A 24,671-nucleotide genomic window follows, 5' to 3' on the forward strand; every position below is an offset into this window, starting at 1 on the left:
ATCGCTGAGAGGTAGTGAACGGCAGAGGTCTAGAGACAGCTCAGCTACTCATTAGGGCAGAGATACGTTGAAGTGGGAAGACGTCTCGCTGCGAGCATTTCTGGAGGCAAATGTTAACTTTCGGATAGTACCGTTTGCTAGACTGTCTAGCGTTCCGGGGGGCTAGCTTTCAGCTTTCTCACTGGTGTTCTGCGGTGGAAGAAGCAAAAATGTCGTCTCCAAGTCCGGGTAAAAGGCGAATGGATACCGATGTGGTGAAACTGTATCCTTTCTGAACATAAACAACAGTCTCTCAATCGCTGTCTGGTCAGCTATGTGCTGAACAGTTTGTCAACGTTATATGAGTGAACTCTATTTATTGGTGCTGCTTGTTTTTCTTGAAAGCCCCCTCAAGCAGAAAATGCTTTCACAGTGAATGACTGGTGTTTTGTGTAAACAACATTTTGCTAGCAAAGCCAAGTGTTAGCTATTTCTGTCCTGCGAACCTTCAGTCGCTTATCGGGACAGCTGTATTAGCTAATCAGATCGGTCACAGGTCTTTCCGGCATTTTTTTTTTCATCGCAATATTATTTCTTTGTAACTAACATTAACTGTCTAGAGCTTGCTCTCCAGCTCTGAAAATTACTGCAATATCCGCACAGACGCCGACGTTTTTCTCCTTATACAGAAATGTTTTGCTACACCACCAACAGATGTAGCAGAGGTAGACTACCTAAAACACCTTGTGGCAATTTGGTTTCTTTGTTCACTCCTCTGTTTTATGACGGGAATCAAACTCAAACTGCCCCTTTCACACGCTTACACAGAACCTTGTTTACATAACGTAAGCCCAACTGAAAACGCTGCTGCTTTTGTTCTAGTCGCAAGACGTTGGCGTTATTGCTGCGTGTATAGCGATCTGGGTCTACCTAGCTTTGCTTTGTAACCCCACTAAGGGTTTGGTATGTGTGTTATTGCATCTGCCACTTGACAAGAAGACCTGCAACGAGCGTTGTTGAACTGGCGTGCTAGTCAGTTGGTTAATTTCAGCATCAAAATGGCCACCTGATCAGTGTCTCTCACTGTACTTCAGTGTCAACAGGCAAATGCATGCAGTACTAACTTGTCTCATTTTCGATGGGTGTTAACGTGTAGTTTTGGACATACTGGATCTGGAACTGAGTATGGCAGCTGTTACGTGGTACAGCAGGTGTCAAGTCCCCTACAGTCGTTTTCACTGTGGAATGTTTGAACTTTTTGGCAGCATCTAGTGTGTTCTGCTTTTCAAGTCGTCGTCACCATGTTTACTCTTGCACCACTGCTTTATTTGTTTAGCTTCACTCAGGGCTGACAGAAGCAGTTATAAAAGTGAATCATAACGTCAGATTTCCAGTCCATACAATGTTCCAGAAAGAACAGTATGAACAAGTAGTTTTGTTTTTGTCCCAGCACAGTGGAAGCCAGCTTAATGATTGGGTAGCCTGTTACTAGCCGGAAACCACATGAGGGAGGGACTTAGAACAGCTGATGGGATGGCAGTAAAAGCTTTGCAAATATGGGGTTAGAAGTGGGCTGGTCAGAATTAAACCAAAAACAAGGGGAAGTTACCCCAACAGCTTCAAACTAATAGTTTAAAAATTAAAATATTGACATTGTGTTGTTTGTTTTGTTTTTGTTTTCAAGCTTGGGCTTAATTGAGTTATTTCTGCTTGTAGACCAATAATATATAACTCTTTGAATACTATTTATAGCATTTTTTTTTTTTTTTTACTGCAGTCAGAGATTGGTGATGAGTATGTGAACTTTATTCTTCCCCCGCTCGACACCATTTATGTGTAAGGTGCTGCAACTGTGACAGGGTGCTGAAACAGACAGAACAGAGTTGTAAGGGTTGTAGTGTGGACACACACACCCACACACAAAGCATTGGAGTGTAGTAAAACCCCTCTCCTTCTTGAGCTACTTCACTGACAGGCAAGAGCAGGTTTGCTAAATACCACCTGCTCAGTTTTGTACAGTGACCTGTGTGTTTAAACATACCATCCAAGACTAGTGGTCAGCAAGTGTTAAGAATGACAGCAATATGTGTTTTAAATGTAGATCTTAAAGAGTTGGATTCGATCCTGAGCGGGCAGGTCTCTAGATTCTAGTAGGCCCTTCTTCTAAACTATCAATAAGAACCTGTTTCTGTGCTTGCTATCAATGCATCTCCCCCTGGTGTAACCAAAACCTGAAACTCGCACTGGCTTTTAGACAGAGGCAGGTTCTGAGAGGCCTTGCACATTAATTTGCTTTGGCCACCGGAGAGCTGTGAATCTAGAACGGAGGCCGTGCGGGAATTCGTGAAAATGAATGTCAGAATGACCTTAACATGTAGCACCACTCAGTTAAGCTTTGTCCCAAACCAGCCAATACTCTGCAGCCTGCTTTTATATGCTAGTACTTACTACTCTTTGTACAATTCTGTAAAATATTCATAGAGAAGACATTAAGCGTTAGTTTACACTGACTTTCCACTGTAATGAGTCTTCCTGCTAGTTCGTTCCCTCCTATACAATATGAGACAATATTTATTGACCCCTTCTTGACAGACTGGATTTTTTAAACATTAAATTAACATTAATCTCCTATCATCTGCATAACCTCTTGACATTTGGTATTCTGTCTTGGTCTCGGTCGGGCTGATTTTGGTGTAGAACACAATGTTCTTGAAGGAGCTTAGCACAGTGTGTCACTTCTAAGAGCTTTACATTCAGCCTGTTGTGTGGGATTGAATGCACATATTGTGTAGGAAGTTGTGCTGTTATTTGCATATATTTTTTTTTATTGGTCTTGTTGTTTTACAAAGACTTTCAGGTGGAAAGCTCCTGGAATTTGAGCACAGGTGAATTACATAGCACTAAGCCTATTGTGCATGCTAAAACAGGTCATTTTAACAAGGCTCTTATTATTGACTTCTCTCGCTTTTGCTTGGCATATAATTGACCAACAATAAGACTTGGACATCTTTATGTGTGACAATTCTAATTTATCTAATGTAATTGTTTCAAAATTGGTCTTTCGGTTAACACACTGCAGAATTGTTTATTTAATTAAAAATGGGAAACCAACAGAGAAGAGTTTTAAAATGTCTCTTCTCTAGGTGCTAAAAATTTAATTAATATGAGATGTAAAGACTTGAGGTGTATATTCTGCTGTAAATAAAATTTCGCTCTATCAGAGGGGATGTTAGGACATCTGATGTCCTCAAAATGACATCCCAGCTGTACTTTTCAACCTTTGAGTTCCTGCTGGAAGGGCTCTCTGGAGCATGGCCACCAGCAATTTTTATTCAAGTCTGCTAAGAGTTGCGAAGAGGGGTGTCAGAGGCTTTAATCTGCCCCAGTATTCATCATAATACCTGATGTCAACATTAGCATATACCTCCTTTTATATTGAATCAGGTGATAAAGGTGTTGCACATCACACCTCCCAACTTGCAGTTTTCAAGGACAGCTCACATTTTTAGACTTTTTTTTTATTATTTTTTTTAAAAGTAACTTTTTAGTCAGCAGTCAACCTTTAGCAATCTGATTTATTCACTTGTCCAGATTCATGGGACTTTTTTGTTTTTGTTTTTTTGATTGTCCTCTCCAAAGCATCCCTCCTCCCTTGCTAAGTGTAATACCAATCCTGAGCTTTATCTCCTCTCTGCTTAGTTTTTTTGGCCCATTGTGCCCATGTAGAATGACATCCGGACAGCATCAGCAGTAGGTTCTTTTGTGTTTCCCATTTAGAGAAGCCCCTGTAACCCACCCCTCCCTCTCTACCTCCTGCTGCTGTGTCAGGCCATGTCGCACAGTCACGGGCAGCTAAACTGCACTCAGTGCTATTATTGCTGGACTGAACTAACTAGATGCAGTTTATTGCAGGGAAAGAGCCAGCAGTTGTATGCTCTTTCCTGACTGATTAAATGGATGGCACAATGAACCCATGAGCAAAATGTGGAATGCCCTGGTCTGATGAGGAAGTTGCATAAGCTACCAGCATGCTTTGTTACTGGGCTGGAATAACTACACAGTAGTTGACACAAAGAAGTTCATAGAAAACTTGCTAACCACAATTTTATTTTCATTGTGGTTGCAAGATAATGTGACGTGCTGTAGGTATAAAAAGTGTAAAGCACAGTTGTCCTTTGCCTCAGTTACTCACCATACTATTACCCCCAAAGGCAAAATATCTGAAAGCATACAAAAAAAATCGAATCGAATTTAAAATTCGGTTAAATGTAAGTCTTGTCAAGATTTTGTGGGTGTTGAACCGCATGCATGATGCTATCAGTTGACACAGTTTTTATTATCTTTATTTACATTTGGTGCATAACTTTGCTTGTGTCACTGCAGGTGTATTTAAAACATATCATCCAACCGAGCTCCTGCTTTTTATCGTTTTTAGGACTTTGTAAATGAATGCAAGGTAACAAAGTCAATTGTGTATGAGGCCCCTACTATTCAGGAGGCGCCACATTGATTGACAGTCCTGTTTTGGGGGTCCAGGAGCAAGGCATCGCTGACAGTAGGGTGTTTGAGGCCCTCACTGTTAATCCCATAGTGCATACAGCGAAGCTTCCTGCACGCATGGCTGCGTTCCCTTGGAAAAACAGATGGACTGAAGTTCCTCTCTTTGTTTCGCATGATTTTTTTTCCTAGCATTTGGGAGTTCAGCTTGGCTCTGTCACTCACATGCAGAGGTGCTTTAGTGTGGAAAATCAAAGGAGTGACAATGGGGTAACTAAGTTTGGTCATGTAGGCCAGAGCCGCTGGATCTACTTGTTTAAATGTTGCAATAAAACCACTGCAGCTTTTATTTGCTCGAAATTAGCCTGCATATAAAGTAAAAGGCCCTTATCAAAAGAAAATGCAACCTATACTTACACACCCTATACTTGCCTCGCTGTGCTAATCTGCTGCTGTTCATTTCTCGTCTGTGTCAAGTTGATAAAATTAACCCCGCGTGTTTCTCTAACTAAAGCGAATTTCACCTTAGCCATTTCCTGAAAATGTCTCTTGAGTTTTTTTGTGTTTTTCTCTGTACAATAAGCAGCACATCTTGTTTATTAGATTTTCTCATTAGACTGCTGCTTCAGATCCAGGCCATTGTTTTTCTTGCACTGGCTCAGTTTTGTGTTCATTAATGATCAACTCATTTGTATGTGCATGCACGTAGCTCAAATGCACGTGCGCACACACAGACTCTGTCACTACTGCTGTAAATAGACTGTTGATTTAGTGAAGGGCTGAGAGGAGGAGCAGCTGAAGGATTCACATTTGATTGCAGTGGGTGGGCTCTCATCTCTCACCAGTGAAGACAAAGAACTTAGTCTGCTCAATTCTGAGCTCCTCCGGCTCTCACACTGGGAGGTAGCCATTGGTATATTGAGACTTGCATCTCATGGAAACTAAATCTGCATTGCAAAGTGAATAATACATTTGGCTAACTCCTGCATGTTGAGCTGGCTATTTACGGTTTATTACTAAATGAGTAAGGGTTAAAAAAAAAAAAAAATTCAATTTTGCTGCAAGTGCAAGTTGTCTTGTTCAGATGGCTTTTACATCTCGTGAAATTTGAAATCTGTATTATGTTTAAAAGGTTTGCCCAAGGTTTATTATTCTCAGGAGCAAATGATTGTGCATATTTGAGAAAGCAGTCCTATTAAATGTGTAAAATTATAGACCTTGGATCTTTGAAGCAGAAATAAAATAGACATATTTATTTTTAATTTATTTCCCATCCACCTTCCAGTGAGTGCGCCGCTTAACAGTACCAGACATTTACACTCGGATTTCAGTTGAGTCAGGCCTTTGGGGGCATATGTCCATTGATATGTAAAGCCTGCTGCAAGATTTTCTTTTGCACGGGCCCCACACACCGGTCCTCCATCAGCATTCAGACTCTTTATGTCTCAGAACGAGCCGGAGCTGATTCTAAAACAGACAGCTTAAGCCCAGCTTTGCTGAATAACACCACACTTGAGATTTAAACAACAAAAAAACCCCCAAAGGATAGCCATTTCCATTCAGCATTTCCAACATGCTCATTTTGTGGTGGGTGTAAAAGAATGCTTCTTTGTTTTTCTGAAGCACAACTAGACCTGCGCCTGTCCGAGGTACAACCTGTTACCATTGAGCAGATGTACCTTTTGCATTGTTTAGCCTTTTAAATGTGAATTAACCATTTTTTTCCCCCCTCTTTTAAAAAATTTTTTTTTAGCTGTGTGCCTAACAGCTTGCATGTTAGGCTGTTATCTATAAATTTTACAGTGTAAAATAGATCACCATATGGCCATGAGTTAAATGGTTGTCTTTTTTCAGTTAGTAACACAGACAGAATATTTAGTCTGATTATATCATGAAAAAAATTAACTTTTGAATATAAAATATTAAATTCAGAACCATGTTGATGTTTGCTACCCCCCCAAAGGTGCTGTACTTGCAAGAAGCACATATTAGCATGTAAAAATAACTAGAGTAGTAAAGTATAGTGTGCAGCTTAACAAATAGTGACATATTTTATCCATAGCAGGAATGCAGTTCACTAAACGTTTTGACATCTGGTATTAGTAACAACCATCTTCATTTACCATAATTATCAATCATCGTCTTTGGTCCCAAAGAGCCAGCTTATTTTGATTGTTATTTAAGCAGAGAGATAGGTAAGCTAACATAGCTTTTTTTCCAAGTGCTCTGGTGGAGTGAGCCATAATGCTGTTGTGGTATATTCTCGCTCTCTGCATTTGTCTAGAAAGGGGGTTAAAAATGCCCAATAATAAAGTGGAGAAACTATGCAAAAAAAAAAATGACACTGAGAGAAGGTGAGGGACACAGAGATTCCTTCTATTCTTAGTGAGATGTTGGAAAGACATGAAATAAGCAGAAGGCTAACCTATCTGCTTCCACATTACTGATGTAGTTTGAAACGAATTATCAGTAACATTGTAGCACCAGAGGTTTTTACCTACAGCATTCACAGTTTCTGGAACAATTTGAATCAAAATGAATTTGGTGCAAATCAAATTCTCATATTAGTAAAATCCTTTGTTTACTCTTTAATTTATGTTGCTGTTGTTCTGATTCACTGTGTACTTCAGTTCCCCTGTCGTGTACCTTGCAATCTTTGTAACCTGGTGAGCAGAGTCTGCCTCGGCGCACAAGCGTGGAAGCATATTAGCCGGCATTTCTGGTGTATATCACTACAGGATTGTTTAAGTAGTGGATGATGATGATGATAATAATAATAATAATAAGATTTGATTTGACTTTTTTTGTTTGGCTTGTTTTACTTTGCAGACACTCTGAAGAACTCTTACTTAATGTGCTCTGCGTTGGATTAGATTTAACGGAGAGTTCATGTCATTTTATGAGCCAGTAAAGCAATTGGCAAGTTTACATATTATATAGATTAATTATTTACATCTTGTTAGATATAAAATGGGAGTGGAAAGATACTCTGTGTCGTATCACTCTTGTAAATACAAGGGTGGGTTTGAGCCATCTGTAGACTAGTTGAATTGCAGCTGCAGGCTTGGTTCCGTTCTCATTTTCATTCCTCTTTAGCTGACCATGTATTCACAGGATTATCTGTCTACAGAGTCGATGAGCTGGGGTTTAGTTTTTGGTTTTTTTTTTGTTGTTGTTTGTTTTGTATTTTAATTTTAGTTTTGTTTTTTCAGGCTGCAAATCCCCATTAACACCAAGCTACATTTGTTTTTTGGTTTTGGTTTTTTTTTTTTATATGTCTTTTCTTAATTAGCAATATCGGAAAATGCCCTACTTGGGGAAAGTGTTTACTTCAGGGTAAGAGGGAGACTGTAGGTCAGTGAGGTTTTGTGATGATGACTGCAAGGGGAGAACAGCGTTTGTTTGGTGTGGAGTTGATTAAATCACTCTCTCTCAGAAACACCCTGCCTATCACTCGCTCTGCCTGCAGTGGCAGGATGGTTGCTGTGCTACAGTAGCTGCCTCTGTTTTCAGGCAGCAGAGTGTAGTGGAGGTCACAGTAATCTTGCTCGGCTCGGCGCGGTGCAGTAATACATACAAAGTTGAATGCACAAACACATCCAGATTTAAACACAGGATTGGACTTTAGCAGGAACAATCCACATGTACAGATAAAGTTGTATGCTGGCAGAGATTTTCAAAGAAGTAAACACTCATGGTCTCACGTGCTCACATGCATAATTCATGTCTCTCAATCCATTTTTAAACAGGAGGAACAGTCTTGTTGGTCACATTGACTTTGTTGTCTGTTTCTGTGTTTTTGTCTGTTTTTCTGCAAATTGTAGCTTGTATTCATAGAAATAATAGTTTTCTACATCTAGTGTGTTTCTTTTGGTCGTTTATATTTGTCTCTCGGTGTAGGAAGCCTACCTATTGCATACACCCTGAGGGCAGCTGCTCTATTTCCTGCCTTTCATCTCCAAGGCCTTTGATTGTATATTTTTTGCTACAGTCTGTGTGTGAGGGAGTGAAAGTAAAATAGAGATGACTTAGAGTTCCTCATCTCCAAACAAAGAAATATAAATATGGTACTCTCTTTCTAAGTTGTAAGTTTTTCATTGAAAAAGGAATTTGTAGCTTGATATCTTTCACTTCACTACTTTACATCTTGCCTCTGAACCTTTCGCTTCAACAATTTTCTATAATTTTTACCACATTCCGAAGTCCGATTCTTACCTAATGATAAGGAGGAATTTTAGGACAATCATTCATTTCTTCTAGTGCTGTGTCATATCCTTCGTGGTAATACCAGTCTAAATTTTGAAGTTATATAAAGGTGTAATATCGCTATAGCATTGCCATGTTAGGTTTCCTTGTGTGCACAACAGCTGGATGAGCCTGGACACGTCTGAGAGCAAGGGCTACAGTGGTGTGAAAAGGTGTTTGCCCCTTCCTGATTTTCTGTTTTAACTGTTTGTCACATTTAAACGTTTCAGAGCATCAAACACATTTAAATAATAGACAAAGATAACACAAGATGGCACAAAATGCAATTTCTTAGTATTAAGGGGGGGGAAAGCCAAGCCAAGCCAAGCCCTACATTGGCCCTGTCTGAAAAAATGACCCCTAAATCTAATAACTGGTTGGGCCACTACAGCTGCTATCTTTTTCAGCGCTATGGAGGAATTTTATCCTACTTGTCTGTGCAGAATTGTTGTAATTCAGCCACATTGTAGGGTTTTCGAGCCCGAACTGCCTTTTTATGGTCATGCCACAGCATCTCAATCAGCTTCAAGTCAAAACTTTGTCTGGGCCACTCCAAAGTCTTCGATTTGTTTTTTGTTTTTCTTAAGCTATCCAGAGGTGGAATTGCTGGTGTGTTTTTCCTGCTGCAGAACCCAAAGTCCACTTCAGCTTGAGGTCACAAACAGATAGCCGGACATTTTCCTTCAGGATGTTTTGGTACACAGCAGAATTCAGATTCCATTTACCACAGCAGGTCTTCCAGGTCCTGAAGCAGCAAAACATCACACCAGACCATCACACTACAACCACCGTATTTTGCTGTTGGTATGATGATGATGATGATGATTTTCTGAAATGCTGTGTTACTTTTACGCCAGATGTAAGGGGACATGCACCTTCCTAAAAGTTCAGCTTTTGTCTCGTCAGAGAATATTTTCTCAAAAGTCTTGAGGATCATCAAGATGTTGTCTGGCAAAACTGAGACGAGCCTTTATGTTCTTTTTGGTCAGTGCTTTTTGTCTTGGACCTCTGCCATGCAGCCATTTTTGCCCAGTCTCTTTCTTATGGTGGAGTCATGAACACCGACCTTAACTGAAGCAAGGGAAGCCTGCAGTTCTTCGGATGTTGTTTTGGGGTCTTTGGGACCTCCTGGATGAGATGTTGACTCCTGGGAAGTTTCACCACTGTTCCAAGTTGTCTGCATTTATGTATAATGGCTCTCACCGTGGTTCACTGGAGTCCCAAAGCCTTAGACTTAGCCTTTTAACCCTTTCCAGACTTTCCAAGGTTTGGATGACTTTTCTCCCTCAATCAATGAAATCATCATTTAAAAACTGCATTTTATATTTACTTGGTTTAGCTTTGTCTAATGTTAAAATTAGTTTGATGATCTGAAACATGTAAGTGTGACAAATATGCAAAACACTAAGAAATCAGGAAGGAGGCAAACACTTTTTCACACCACTGTATATGTTAGCCTCCATCAAAGATTTAACATCTAAAAGGGACAACCTTCAACATCCTCCAACAAAGCACAGTGCTTTACCAAATATGAAAGAAAACTGCATCCGCTACATGTTTCTGCTCTTGAGACAAAAACGCACACCAGGCTACAAAGGTAGAGATACGTGCACCTGTTGATCTGTGACGCGGTAATTAAATGACTCAACCGAGCATCGCTAGCAGCTACAATGGCTAGCTGTCCATATGACAGGCAGAACAAATGGTGGATGGAAATCATTAGTGTGGTTGCATGGTGGAAAATTAGGAATTAAAGCAACATCCCAGGTAGAAAATATTTTCAGTCTTATGGAGGACGGGTTGTTCTAGAAAATATTACTATAGATTGATGAAACCCAAGTCTTTAGACTTGCTGCTGCTTTAGTCTTTCGATCTCCAATAGCAGGTTTTATATGCCATTCATTTACAGGTAAGGGCACATCTAAACTTCCAAACTCTCTGACTCTTGTTTGTGCTTGTGGTCGAATTGTTGGTGCAGAGGATCGCATACTTTTTCTAGCCTGGCATGTTGATGACGTGTAAGGTAAAACAGTGTGCATGTTATTAGCTTAGTCAGATTGCATGTGATTTATAATTCTGACTTGGATGAAGCTCAAGTCACATTTTATGTAATTAAGGCTGAAATCCTGGTAGTTTCAGGCAAAACTGTAAATAACTGACCTGTACAGTCAGTTTGATTTGATTGCACGTCATTATCCTTTGATGCAACATATGAATTGGATCAGATGAATGGAATTGGCTTTTCCTCGACCCCTGCTGTTCAAAAACGGCAAGAGACAGGAACATGCTTTGAAAATAGCCAGTGCCTCCCATGACTAGATCAACAACTGCTGTCTCCAAGAGCGAAATGTTTGAGCATATTTGACGCCACATTGTTTGACAGTATGCTGTTTATGATTCTCCGTCGTGTTTGTTTTCTGTACTTCTGTACGAGGCTGGTTGCGAGGGGATATTTTGATCCGGGGTCAGGCAGGGATAGAGGCCTGAATGGACCAGAAAGAAAACAAGACATGTCTAGACCACAACTGTAAATGCTATTTACTGCATATTTTTACATCTAAGTATTTAAAATGTGCTTTATAGGCTACAGAAGAAATATCAGGACAACATTGACCTTAGTCCTGGAGTAACAAGGTAATTGTTAGTCTGAGAGGAGCTCTTTTGTACCCTTTTTTTTTTTTTATTACTTTTTTCATGTCTAACACTGTGTTATTAAAGAGTGAGCTGGCATGTTGAAGTCAGTATATCCTTATAATAAAGTCTGGTAGTGACACTGTGTTAACAAAGGAATTTAGGTTACAGTTCAAGGCTTTCTGTGATCTGTGTGGATTTATGTATGTTCTCCTAGCTTGATTGGGCTCCGTGTGTTGGATTATATTTATTGACTTACCTGTTTATGTGATTTTAACTATATAAATCCAAGGTGAAGGGTTGGACAGGCGATCTTTGCGTGGGGGTGGGACAAGTAATGATATAACTCTGTAGTTAATTGTCCTTTTTCCATTAATTCTGTTTGGGTATTTGGGTTTACCCATGCTGGGTGACAAATTATTTTGTTATATTTTAGTTCCCCTTTTATCAGCTTATTTATTTTAGCACTTCATATTATAACCTTTTAAGATGAGGTGCAACATTTAAGTGTGTTGCACTTTTACACTGCATGCTTATACCTTTAGAGCCTTTTGTGATTCAAGTGTGTTTTACCATGTTTTCAAGATGTTAAGGATACAAAGTATCTCATGTTACAACTAAATGCACCCAAATCAGTCACATGTTCTTAAAGGGATACACATGTAAATGTTGCAAAGGTTCTATTTCCTCAGTGTTTCTGTGCTTGTTTACATTGTTTATTCGACTTATTTGCCAAATCTGAACACAGTCGACTTCAACAAACCAAAAACAAAAACAAATCTAGAGTTGAGCTCAGTTAAGCTAGTAAGTTGGTTGGCTGTGTTTTTCACATTCCATCTCAATCCATCAAACAGTTGGGGAATTTACAACTTCCCTCTGTTCTTACAGACATGCCAAACTCCTTTTCTGTAGTGTGAAAACGTTGTCAACCGAGACTTATAGTTATTTATTGGGTAGAAAAGGCTATTAGGTTAGACCAGACAGATGGAAAGAATCGCATCTAAGTGATATTAGTTTTGAGCTTGTGTCTGAGAGAGATTCTTCTTTGAGATCTTCGAGATTCTTCTTTCTTTCATCTTTAGGTTAACTGAATCAGTCAGTGGGTCAAGTGTACTCTACACGTTAGCCTTTTTAGCCTAAATTAAAAAGCTGGAATTTATATTGCATTCATGTGAATCATATTTTTTTCTTTTAATTTTCCAATAGAAATTATAACCACAGTCATTGAAATTCAAATCCATCTTGGTCTGGGTGAAGCTGCTGCTGACAGATGCTGAAACTGGGTGAATCTGTGGCTACATGTGACTGCTGTTTCCTTATTAGATGAAAACTGATAGATTTTAGTTGGATGAAAGCAAGTTACATGTCAGTGGTGTCTGTTAGCATTATCTTACTCTATGAGATATTAAACGTGCTCAACAGTTTAATATTTATAGGTCATCAGGACCCTTACATCTGCATTTCTATTTGGTTGTAATTTAGGTAAGTGTGACATCATATAGCAGGGTCGATTTTTCTCTGCCTTCCTAGTTAGACTGGCCAGTTTCAGTCAGTGTGCAGTGTAGTTACTGTTGTTTTAGCCCCATAATTCGCTTATCACCCACCACACCTCACGGTTTCTGTTCCATACCACAACACACACAGTCTGTATCGTCCTGTTCCTTGTCACTGCTGCTTTATCTTATATAGCTTTTAGATGTGTAAATGCCCTTAGATAAAGAGCAGAACTAGAATAAAATAAGGAATTATGCATGTGTGAGCACTGAAATATGATGCAGGGGTTGTTTCTTTAGGCACTGGGCTTGTTTATGTTTTCCTAGTGACCTTTAGATGAGTATTTAGTTCGCCTTGGATTTTGCATTGGAGACCCTCATAATGCTTACTTGACTCCAGTGCGAGTCAGAACAGAGAGGTTCATCTTCTGTCTGAAAATGACACATTTCCTTGTTGAAGCCAGAGATTCAATCTGCTCCTAGCAGTCTCTACCAGAACTTAAAATAACCTTCAGTTTGATTTAACCCTTTGGGGTCAGTGATGCTGCTAATTAGATCCACACTAAATCAGGATCAACAAGACAGCTGCTTCTGTTTGCTGTGGAAAACGGTGATTCGTGTTTGTATTATGATCTCCTTTGGTCACATTTAGGTGATCCAGAATGCCTAGTGTGATAATTATTATTTCTTCTTCTTCTTTCTTCTTTCTTCTTTCTTCTTTCTTCTTTCTTCTTCTTTCTTCTTCCTTCTTCTTCTTTCTTCTTCCTTCTTCTTCCTCCTTCTTCCTCTTCCTCCTTCTTCCTCTTCCTCGACTGGAGTACCACATGAAGACACAGGCTGTTTTTCTTTACTAACACCTTTCTTAAAAAAAAACAAAAAAAAACCTGGCTCATGGTAAAAACAGGAAATCATTGTTTTTGCAAATATTTGTAAATGAAACTTCAGACAACACATCAAATGTATACATATTGTTTTAGTTTGATCCCAGAAACAAGTTTAGGCTGAAAACATTGAGCTGGAATGCTAAAAATACATCTTATCTCAAACATCTCATAGCTAATTGGGCTCATTAGTGACATGACTGGGTATAAAAAGCATCCCATGGAGGTTTTCACCACTGTGTGAAAGACTCCCTGGGAGCATTAGTGCAGCTCACATGGGTAGCTTTCACATCTATGAAGGCACCAATAATGCTCAAAATATATTTATATATATATACATATATATATATATATATATATATATATATATATATATATATATATATATATATATATATATATATATATATATATATATATATATATGTGTATATATGTATATATATATATATATGTGTATATATGTATATATATATATATATGTGTATATATGTATATATATATATATATGTGTATATATGTATATATATATATATATGTGTATATATGTATATATATATATATGTGTATATATGTATATATATATATATGTGTATATATGTATATATGTGTATATATGTATATATGTGTATATATGTATATATGTGTATATATGTATATATGTGTATATATGTATATATGTATATATATGTGTATATATGTATATATGTATATATATGTGTATATATGTATATATGTGTATATATGTATATATGTGTATATGTGTATATATGTATATATGTATATGTATATATGTATATGTGTGTATATATGTATATATGTGTATATATATATATGTATATGTGTGTGTGTATGTATATGTGTGTGTGTATGTATATGTATATATATAGTTTTTTTCAGCAATATATGACACTATAGAAACCTCCTTTTCTGATATTACCAGTATTAACTGTATATTTTGGACTCTTGGGCTGTCAGCTCCATCAGTTACAACTATGAGAAGTGACTAAAATTAGCATTTCAGTTTGTACACATGCGTACAGTGAGTACTGTGTTTTGTCAGAAGTATGTGTGGTAATATCAAGTTCTAGAAAGCCAAGGTGCTCATGGAGAGTGACACATGGAAAAGAGACTTGGAATAGTTAGCAGATGAAGGATGGGTGAACACTTCATTCGGCATCCTGATGTTAATTCAGTGTCCCGAGGGGCATGGCATTGAGCTATTAGTTGCCATAGATAACGCCTCTCCAGGATTATGGATTAAAACAATTAAATTATTATCGTTTGTCAAAAGCTGTCATTCCTCTTTTTAATCTTCATAATTCACAGTGATACAGACAATCATGTCAGGTAGGAGAGAGGAAACCGGTCAGGTTATTCTTGTGCATTTGTCTACCATGCAGGAAAATATGTGATGATATATTACACAGGAAGCAACCACAGCTCACTGACTGTTTCTACAGAAGCCAAATTAAAGAATCAGTCCTGCAGGTCTGTGTTTGTTTATGTGTATGCTGTCGTGAAGCAATTCTCCTTAACTGTCCTACAGCATCGAGAGCAAGCATGAAGTCACCATCCTCAGTGGACTCAATGAATTTGTAGTGAAGTTTTTTGGACCACAAGGAAGTAAGATTTTCTCCTTTCAGTTGTTTTTGGGGGGTTTTTCTCATTCCACAGACATTTTGAATATTGCTGCTGAGACCTTCTTCTTGTTCAGTAACATGGTCTAAAATAATTAAGGGGTTATTTTCATCCAGGGTTCCTTTTTTTTTCTTTCCTTGAATGCAGTACTATTAAGCAAGCATTTTAATGTATTTTAAACCAGCTATTAACATGAGTGCCATCGCCATAAAAACAAATGAGATGTTAAGATTGATTTCCAGAGCATGAAGTGACAGTAAATGTGGTTGTGAGAGCAGCCACTGCAGGAGTATCAGTCAGTCTCTTTGTTTAGAACATAAAGAGCTTTTTCACAGCAGGCAAGAAACGCAAAACGCAAAACTAGAGCTGAGGCCACAAAGTGTAAAACGGAAAGGAGCTAGGCTTGAACAGGCTTGAGGGGAATTTGGATGAGGAGTGTGGCCTCATCAGCAGGAAATACTTCTTTCATATGCTACTTGTAACATCTGTCACACTAAAACCACTGTCACTTACGCATCAGCAAAGAGGGGAAGTGTGTGTTTGACCCTGTTTATGTTGCCTCGAAACAATGCCAAATAAAGGGGAACTGTTGTGCCCATTGCTGCTCAACCATCATGTGCGTTATCTGTCATGTATGTGCTTCTCAGTTTCAGCACAGCACATGAGGGTCCTGTTACACACAGCTATTCTGGGCAAGCACCAAACACCCCCACAAAATCCGAGTCGCTTCCTCTTTGATGTCAGCGTATTATTTGAAGTGATTTGGAAGTAAAGATCTCTCCTGGGCTGAAGTGCATTACTGTATAAAATGACAGAGACGTGATGAGGGAAGCTCATGTGTAGCAGAGAAAATTGATTATAACACTGTTTTTAAATCCATTTAAATACACGAAGGATGGAAGATGATGTTGAGGCGAATAAAAGTCTGTCGTCTGCACTCAGCTTTGTTCTTTTGTTATGTATTATGTGTCCCCTCCTTATGTACAGCACCGTATGAGGGAGGCGTGTGGAAAGTGCGAGTAGATCTTCCTGATAAATACCCATTCAAATCACCATCAATAGGTACGAACTCTAACTCTACTTTACATCCAGACTTATTCATCTTAATTTTAGTTTTTAGCACTGTCCTAAGTTATTTCATGTCTTTTTCAGGATTCATGAACAAGATTTTTCATCCCAACATTGATGAAGCGTAAGTTGATTTCAGTCATGTATGCTGCACCATTTCAGACTATTAATGCAAGTATTGAAGCTCAAGAATTCATATTTGTATGTTGTCATGCCTTTAATATAAGAAACTAAAAATCTTGGTTTAATTCATAAGTATTTTGCTATGTTTTGTTTCAAGTCTTCTATTTTCATTGTTTTGAAAATGTTCATGTTAAAATGTGAAAAGGATTAACCTACCTCAGTTATAGCAGTGCCAATGGCCATCACGTTCATTTTATGCTTGCTTAATGTTCACAGACGACAAAATTAACAGCTGAAAATGTTTGAGTTATATTGAAAGGGCAGTAGGTAGAGTAGCTCATCTACCAATCGGAAGGTCGGTAGTTCAATCCCCAGCTCCTCTAGTGTGCATGTCGAAGTATCCTTTAGCAAGACACTGTACAACTGTGAGTTGCCCCAAGGTGCATCTATAAGAGTGCGAGTGTGTGAATGTTAGGTTCAAAGCGCTTGTACAAAGATGAACGGTGGATTGGACTAGCTTTGAGTGGTCAAATAAAGAAAAGCACCATATAAGTAACAGTAATACTGTTTCACTGTGATTTCCAGTAATCTTTGGGCACCAAAAAATGATGGCAAAAAACAAACAAAAAAGAGAAGCAGAAAAATATTGGCCAAACTTAACATTGACCAAAAAATTCTGAATTGCTGTGTTTTTCTTTTCTTATGTTGGTAAGTACATTTGTACCTGCTCGGTCAAGCTCTTTGTTTTTCTGAGTCCGTAAATCCACTGAACAGTCCATAAAGGTGGGTCCGTGGGAGGACTTGATGAGCAGGAAAAACTTGTGCCTCCTCCCCATATGTGACAGTGTAGCGTTTCAAATACCAAAAATAGCAGGGCATCCAGGCTGTTCTCATCAGCAAATGATGGCAAGTTTAATAGAAACATTTTATTGGCCAGTGGGTAAGGTCTGTAATAAGTGTATTTATATAACTGTTGATCTGTGGCTAGGAATATGTCAACAATAACAATCTAAAGCTTAAATTACTGAAACTTGACATTAACTTACACAGCGACTTGGTTATAGTTATATATTTAGTAGGGACAGGCCGTTCTGGTCACATGATATTTCACAACTTTCAGAATTGACAGGAAATGTACAGTTGAATGGCCACAGTTTGCTCAAAAGCTGGTGGGAAGTACACCTGTTGCATCTAATTTTGCATTTCTCTTAACAAACGTGAAGACATTTTCAAAACGGGATGGCCCTTTTGTAGAAAAAAGAAAAAAACTCTGTGTAGCAACATACACAGATTCCTCCTTGCCTGCCTTCGGCCTTTTAACCTGCAACTCTCTTTTCCCTCTCTGTTTCCCAGATCAGGAACGGTGTGCTTAGATGTCATCAACCAGACATGGACAGCCCTTTATGGTGAGTGACTACGCTCTGTGTCTGTATTGAGTTCCCTCTCTGAGGGTCGTGTGATTATGTGTGAAGAACTTGACACAGTGCCATCCGCACAAAATAAATACTGGCGGCTCCTCTTTAGCAAATGGTGTACTGTTGCTCTTTAATCTACTTACTGTGGGGAAAAGTGAGCACTAACAAGGTAATACTCTCAACCAGCAAGGCCAGAAAACAGTCACCTTCGACAGGAGTGAGTTATTATCTGTCAGCTGTGGAAGACATGCCCACATATACTTGATGGGAGCAATTATACTCAGTTACTTTCCCTCACTGTTGCTGGTCTCCCTGCTTCCCTGACGTCCCTGTGCCCATCTCTCAGTAAAATTCCCCATTAATTTCCCATAACATCCACTTCACAGGGTTAAAATAGCTGTTGAGTAGTATAAATGACTTTACAGTAATATACCTAGCAGATGTTCCGGCATCCCTTGGTATTTATTTTAGCTCATGTTCCTACTCAGGAGAATACTGAAACCCTAAATGCTATTTACAGAACCAATAAAAATGAACTGAGAATTCATTCGGTCTTAATTATTTTCCAGCGAATGTTGTATTTGTGTGGATTACTGTAGGTTTTGTTGTGTCGGATGTTTTAAAAAAAAAACAACAACAAAACAAACCACACAGAAATAAGCCAAATGACAGGAATAGGCCAGTCAGCCAAGCATTGTGTAATGAGCCTATACAAAGGAAGAGGGAGCAAAAGAATTTGATTTAATCTTGTAAACACCAAAAACAGTGGAAAAGAACTGGGGGAGTGTTTGCTTTCCTTACATAAATGGACCCAACAGTGACACCTAGGAGATGAAAGTGTCATCTCAGGTTTTGTACTCTCCCTCAGCTCTGAGAGAACTAGCTGAGACCTAGTGAAAACTGGTGGTTTGGTTTGGTTTTTATTTGTTTTTTCCTGTGTGAGTTTATTAAGCTCAGAATTTCGAGTTCATCCCCAACTGTCCCTTTTTAAATTAAGCTAAACTAAGCTATGATATGGTAACTCAACAAGAGCACCCAGATTTTTATTGGGCACATAACGGAATGACATTTCTTTACCAAATTTATTCAGATTAGATGTTACATTTACAAGTTGCCTGAAAATAACAGCCATTAAATGAACAGCAGTTCATATCGGAGAGCTTTATAAGGTTACATGCTTTGGGGGCAAACCCTAAAACTATCAACCTGGAGTTGGGGCAGTCCACTTTCCAAGGCAATGGTAGAGTATACAGTGGAGAGACATGGTACACAATGAGAGTATTGGAGAGTTTTTAATAGCCAGTCAACAGCCAAACTGTGAAACACAGAATTAATGCATGCGCACATTAGAGCATCAGACCAGGCATCTCGAATCATTATTACAGTAAAAATGTAGGTAAGTGTACTTCTGTGTTTCTTGGTTTACCATATCTAATGTGAATTAGCATTTTTTTTTCCAAGGGCTTTGTTGGGATAAACCAGATTATGTTGGCAGTGTGGATTAATGAAGCTGCAGTGTTATGTAACTTTAAACATGAATGATAGATCTGTAACTTGAAAAGGAAAACAACATTTTAAGAATTATTTGTAAAAAATAAAAAAAATTCTAAAGCGCCATTTTTAAATCAGGTTTTCCTGGCGACTCTAGAACTTCAGTTGTAACCAGTACATAAAACTGCATGTAAAGCTATGATACTCTCACCCCATCCATTTAGAGCGGCTTAAAACAACTCTTCAAACAACTGGCTTGATGCATTACCAAAATAGTTGCTAAGTTACTAGAAAGAACTAATTTCTTTCCTTGGGTAAAGTGATAATGTTTCCTTTTTGTTTGTTTGTTTTTTTTTTCTTTCAGATTTGACCAACATCTTTGAGTCGTTCCTGCCCCAGCTGCTGGCCTACCCAAACCCCATTGATCCCCTGAACGGAGATGCAGCTGCTATGTACCTTCATCGGCCAGAGGAGTACAAGCAGAAAATCAAAGGTTCAACCTAATGAAAATATGCTGCCTGCAGCAATCCATATTTTTTTGTATCCAGCAGAATATAAATTTGTAGAAGTATTTTCCTTTCAGGAGGTATTTTCCTTTTTATTGCAGACCAGCCATCTCACCTTTTAAATCTGTTTTCTCTATTTCTTCCGCAGAGTACATTCAGAAATATGCAACAGAGGAGGCTCTGAAGGAGCAGGAAGAGGGGGCAGGCGACTCTTCATCTGAAAGCTCAATGTCTGACTTCTCAGAAGACGAGGCCCAGGACATGGAGTTGTAGTAATAGGAGGGTTCCCCTATCCTGCCCCCTGCCCCCCCCCCTAACCCCCACAGAGACTATATTTGATTTCCTAACCATGAGAAAGCAGACTTATAATATTCATATTTAAACAACTTGATTTTTTATTATTATTATTATTACTACTAAACAAGGATTTTTATGGATATATAGCCTTTGGTGTGTTTGACCTCCCCTCCCATTCTGTAGCTGTTTCTCCTCACACGCATCCACGTTCTCTGCCTGTCAGTCTGCTCATTTGTGTGGTGCGTCATCTAAGAAGCTTCCATGTGAACATCTGATTTCTCTACACAAATCCACTTCATAAAACTTCCCTTTTGACCTCAGTGACATATAATTTCCTTTCTTTTCCCATAATACCAGTTGACTCTGACCATTTTTGTTAGTTGGTCCCCATCAGAGCAGGTTAGGTCTTACTTGCCCTCTCTGGTGTACATCACCACATATTTGGGGGGTTTGTTTTGTTTTTTAAATGCACACACTGACACACAAGTGTCCGAGCACATTTTATATGAAGTGCAGTGCCAATAGACGCTAACAAATCAACCTGGAATACCTCTTAAGCATATCTCTTAAAACATATTATGAGAATATGAAATAGTTTTGGGGGTTTTTATCATTCAGTTCAGATTCTACATGGACTGTTACATTACTCTTACATAGCTCTTTGTTACTCTGTTGACCTGCAGCTGCCTGTATATGTTTGCTGACCTGTTTTAGCTGCTCTCCCTTTAAGTCAGGCTCCTTATGATTGGCTGCCCATGATAAACAGCAGGCGGAGCTTCTTGTGCTCCTAGCCAGAGCCGTGCACATCATGTAGAGCCAAGAGTAGGAAAACAAAAACGTATCAAAGCGAGCATTTAGAGCAGGCTTTTCATGTAATGTCCTCACTATGTGAAACTACATGTTTAATGTGAGAATCCAACATAATGCATTATAAGCAACAATACTAAAGATCTGTTTTGTACAATGTATGCTAGCTGCACAAACTGTACATGTAAGATCAGTGCACACAGGCAGTGAAGACAGAAGGTAGCTCTAATATAGGTTTTCTTTTGTGGGCATTCTGGTCAGACTCTCTTGGTATTTTGGGAACTGAAAATAGACCAGAGCTACACTTTAACCATCTGACCGTGCATATGCATTTTATACTCCACATCAGGAGTCACCTCAAACACACAAGCACCAGACTGTGTCATTGTGAAGGGAGGCCTCTGTATTACAATCAGCTGTATTTGTGTTTTTGAAACACATTTCTAGTAGCGTTATTGGTCCTAAGGAACTTTTCTGACTATATAAATATTTTTTAAAAAGAACAGCACTAAAGTCTGTTTTAATCTCAGTAAAAAGCAACAAAAATGGTCATATGGTTACTGAGTGGATCTGAGTGAAATTTAAAAGTAATTTGTCCCCCTCCCTATTGAGGTTAGTGTTGTATCAGTCTTCCTCACATTCCACTGTTACTCGGGATTTGCTCCAATGCATGCTCTCCATGTTGGTCTGACTGGTACGTAACCCCGGTGGTGTCGAGTGGACTGTCTGCTTACAAGAATCTCTTTTTGGATTACGAAATACGAGCCCTGTACATGATAACTAAACTGTACAGATCTGAGTTCCTAACTTTAAAATCAAACAAAGGAACACACCTTGTGTTACTCACTGTGGCGGATGAAGATGTCCATCTATGATGCGTGGAAAGGAATTGCAGTCACATTTTTGAGTTTTGACACTTTTGTGTTTTTGTTTTTTTTTCCTTTCCGTACTTTAATTTCTTGCCATTTTTTCCCCCCAGTTGGGGGGTGGTCAGCGCGCTTGGTTTGTTTTTTAATCTTTTTTTTTTTTTTTTGTACAGCATATACCTTGTACAGTAAAAAGACACCTCTCTGTAGCCTCATGAAAATTCAGTGTTAACCCAAAAACACTGACTTAGTGTTGCTCACGGAGGCTAACGCAGCAGACGGACTACCTAGAAAACCTTGAAATGTATTCACTTCGTAGATTGCAGTAAGAATCACTGGTCGCTTTGTGGCGGATTGTGGATCCCAAGTGAAAGATTGAAGGCAGAATTTCACTTGGGAGGTCACCTCATCACCTCTGATTTCGACTCCCTCTTCTGTGCCTCGTCATAAAAAGGAAGTCCACAAAAACCACATCTTCAAAAAGCCATGAAGGTCATTCTTTTAAAAATTAGAAAGGCACATCGCTTTAACCTACAGTCTTCTCCTGTTTCTGCGGTTTGATCCTGTGCAATTTTTGATTCGACGTCTAAATTTTCAGTCTGTTGACAATTAGGGGAATTACCCAGGGCTGCGAATTGCATTAGGGTTTATTTGTGCTAATGTAGGATTGTTAGACTTGTATGGCTCAGGTTTGAAATTTAGTTGGGCTGTATCTTGGATAGTGATTAACATTTTCACCCAGGTGATACTGAAAGGATGGAAATCATGCTAATGTTTGTTGAGCAGTGTTTTTGACATGTCACGATAGTTAGTTTTACCGACTTCAACTAAACATTTGCTACATGGCTGTATTACAGATAGCGTTACATAGTTTGGTATACTTACCTGATAAAGCATTGATGCGTCATCTGATTCTTAGTCTGTTTTGTGGTTATATGTGAGATGCCCCATAAACATGCCTGCTCGTCATCGTCTTTCAGATTCAGAGTTGTACAGGGGTGTGTGTGTGTGAGTGTGAGAGAGATTTCAATCTAGGATGACCTGTAGTGAGCCTGATAGATCTAACTGTACTGAAATCAAAAGTGTGGTTCAGCCCTTTTCAAGACGTTGGGTTTTCTCTATAAGCATGATCTATAACATAGTTCTGTGCTCTTTTGAATGCAGACGCCTCCATGGTTTGTTTTTAATTTATCTGATCAGTTTGACCGCTTTGAACCCGGGATTGTTATTTCTTTAATCCGCCCTGAGGAAGTTTTGAATGTCAGCTTGGGGTAGCTCTCGGCAGAGCTAACCTTTGCTATAGTTGACACATTCAAGGCAGTTGAAAGCAAAGTGAATGTTATACATTATTTTGTGGTGAGGTTTGTGATGCACATCAAAAGCTAAACCTTACCCATGGTGTGTATGTGTGTGTTTGTGTGTTTGTTTGCCCCCCCCCCATACAGCAAAATAAAGAAAAAAGAAAAATTGTGTATTTGAACAGAGAGGGACCCACGTTTTTTTTTTTTTTTTTTTGTTTGTTTGTTTGGGGGGGTTTTTTGGTTTTTTTTTTTTTTTTTTAGGGTTTTAAACTTGGTCCCTGTTGGTTGAGCTATGGTTCAGCTACACTGATAAGAATTTCATGTTAAGAGTTTTTGGGGGTTTTTTGTAACAAGCAACTCAGAAATCTTGTTTTACTTGACATCTGTGCAGTATTGTACTAATAATGTACTAGATCCAAGGTGACAATTGTAATAAAAATGGCACATTATGATGCAGCAGTGCTACAGGGAGTTAACAGTTAATTTTTTATCTTCTTTTGTTTTGCCCCCCCCCCCCCCCCCCCAAAAAAAAAAAAAATCATAAGATTGGTTGTCAGGATTATTTGCAATAAATTGATGATATACTCGGCTGTGGCCTGGTGTTCCTCTGGTAAACAATCTTCTCAATGGCCAGTCTTATTTTACTGATAGCTGCCTTTTTAAAAATTTGAATTATCTTTAACTTAAGAACTAAAGAAGACATCCTAAAGCCAGTGAATGATTACACTTCGCACTGCAACTTGAATTCTAGATTATTTCTTTAAAGATTAAAGCATTTTATGTTGCTTTTATTTCATATCCTTTTGGCTTTTTCCCTATTCACTTCTTTCAGACAACAAGCTTGCAGGTTTAAACAGAGACTCCGCACATCTATATCTTAAATGCTAGGATTCACAGAGCCTCACAATTGTGACTGCAAACCTGCACAGGAAGTCCAGAGCTGGGCTACAGTCCTACAACTATAACCACAATCCTCTCCCAGAACCTGCTGCATACAATAAGGATGAAGGATTTGAGTGAAGTGTCTATTCATCTGTAGACAAGACTTCCAAGGCCCTTTCTCTATTTTATCAGCACAACTGCAAAGAACAGGAACCCTCATCCTGTAAAGTCACCTCCCCCATGTGTTGACTGTATCTCCTCGAGCAGTTGCATGCTTCTGGTGTGGAGTCAAGGCTCACCTCCCATCCTGTCTTGTGCTTGTGTGGATTTGTTCCCTGCGCTGGCCGACTGCTGCCGTCAGGGGATTTAGCAGGCACACGCAGCATGGAAAACAGCAGTTTTGTTTTAATAGAAACTATGTATTTGGTACCTAGTGTGTGATACTCGAGGGTTTAAAAGTCAAAAGGGTTTTGGTTTTTTTTTTGGTTTGTTTCAGTAAATCCATTCTTTGTTTTACTTTTTTCTCCCTTCTCTGCCCTCATGTTTTT

At 38.8% G+C, this 24,671-nt stretch overlaps 1 protein-coding gene across 1 annotated transcript; it reads left to right on the plus strand.

The window, feature by feature from the left end:
• On the plus strand, positions 1 to 23,756 carry ube2h (ubiquitin-conjugating enzyme E2H (UBC8 homolog, yeast)). Its single transcript, XM_063500852.1, has 7 exons — positions 1 to 262; positions 15,276 to 15,352; positions 16,355 to 16,429; positions 16,520 to 16,559; positions 17,912 to 17,964; positions 19,829 to 19,957; positions 20,119 to 23,756. Exons 1-7 carry the CDS (start codon positions 210 to 212, stop codon positions 20,241 to 20,243), a joined length of 552 nt encoding a protein of 183 aa, XP_063356922.1. The 5' UTR covers positions 1 to 209; the 3' UTR covers positions 20,244 to 23,756.
• Positions 23,757 to 24,671: the final 915 nt, after the last annotated feature.

This window comes from Pelmatolapia mariae, linkage group LG17 (genome assembly GCF_036321145.2).
Source record: "Pelmatolapia mariae isolate MD_Pm_ZW linkage group LG17, Pm_UMD_F_2, whole genome shotgun sequence".
Classification (NCBI taxonomy): domain Eukaryota; kingdom Metazoa; phylum Chordata; class Actinopteri; order Cichliformes; family Cichlidae; genus Pelmatolapia; species Pelmatolapia mariae.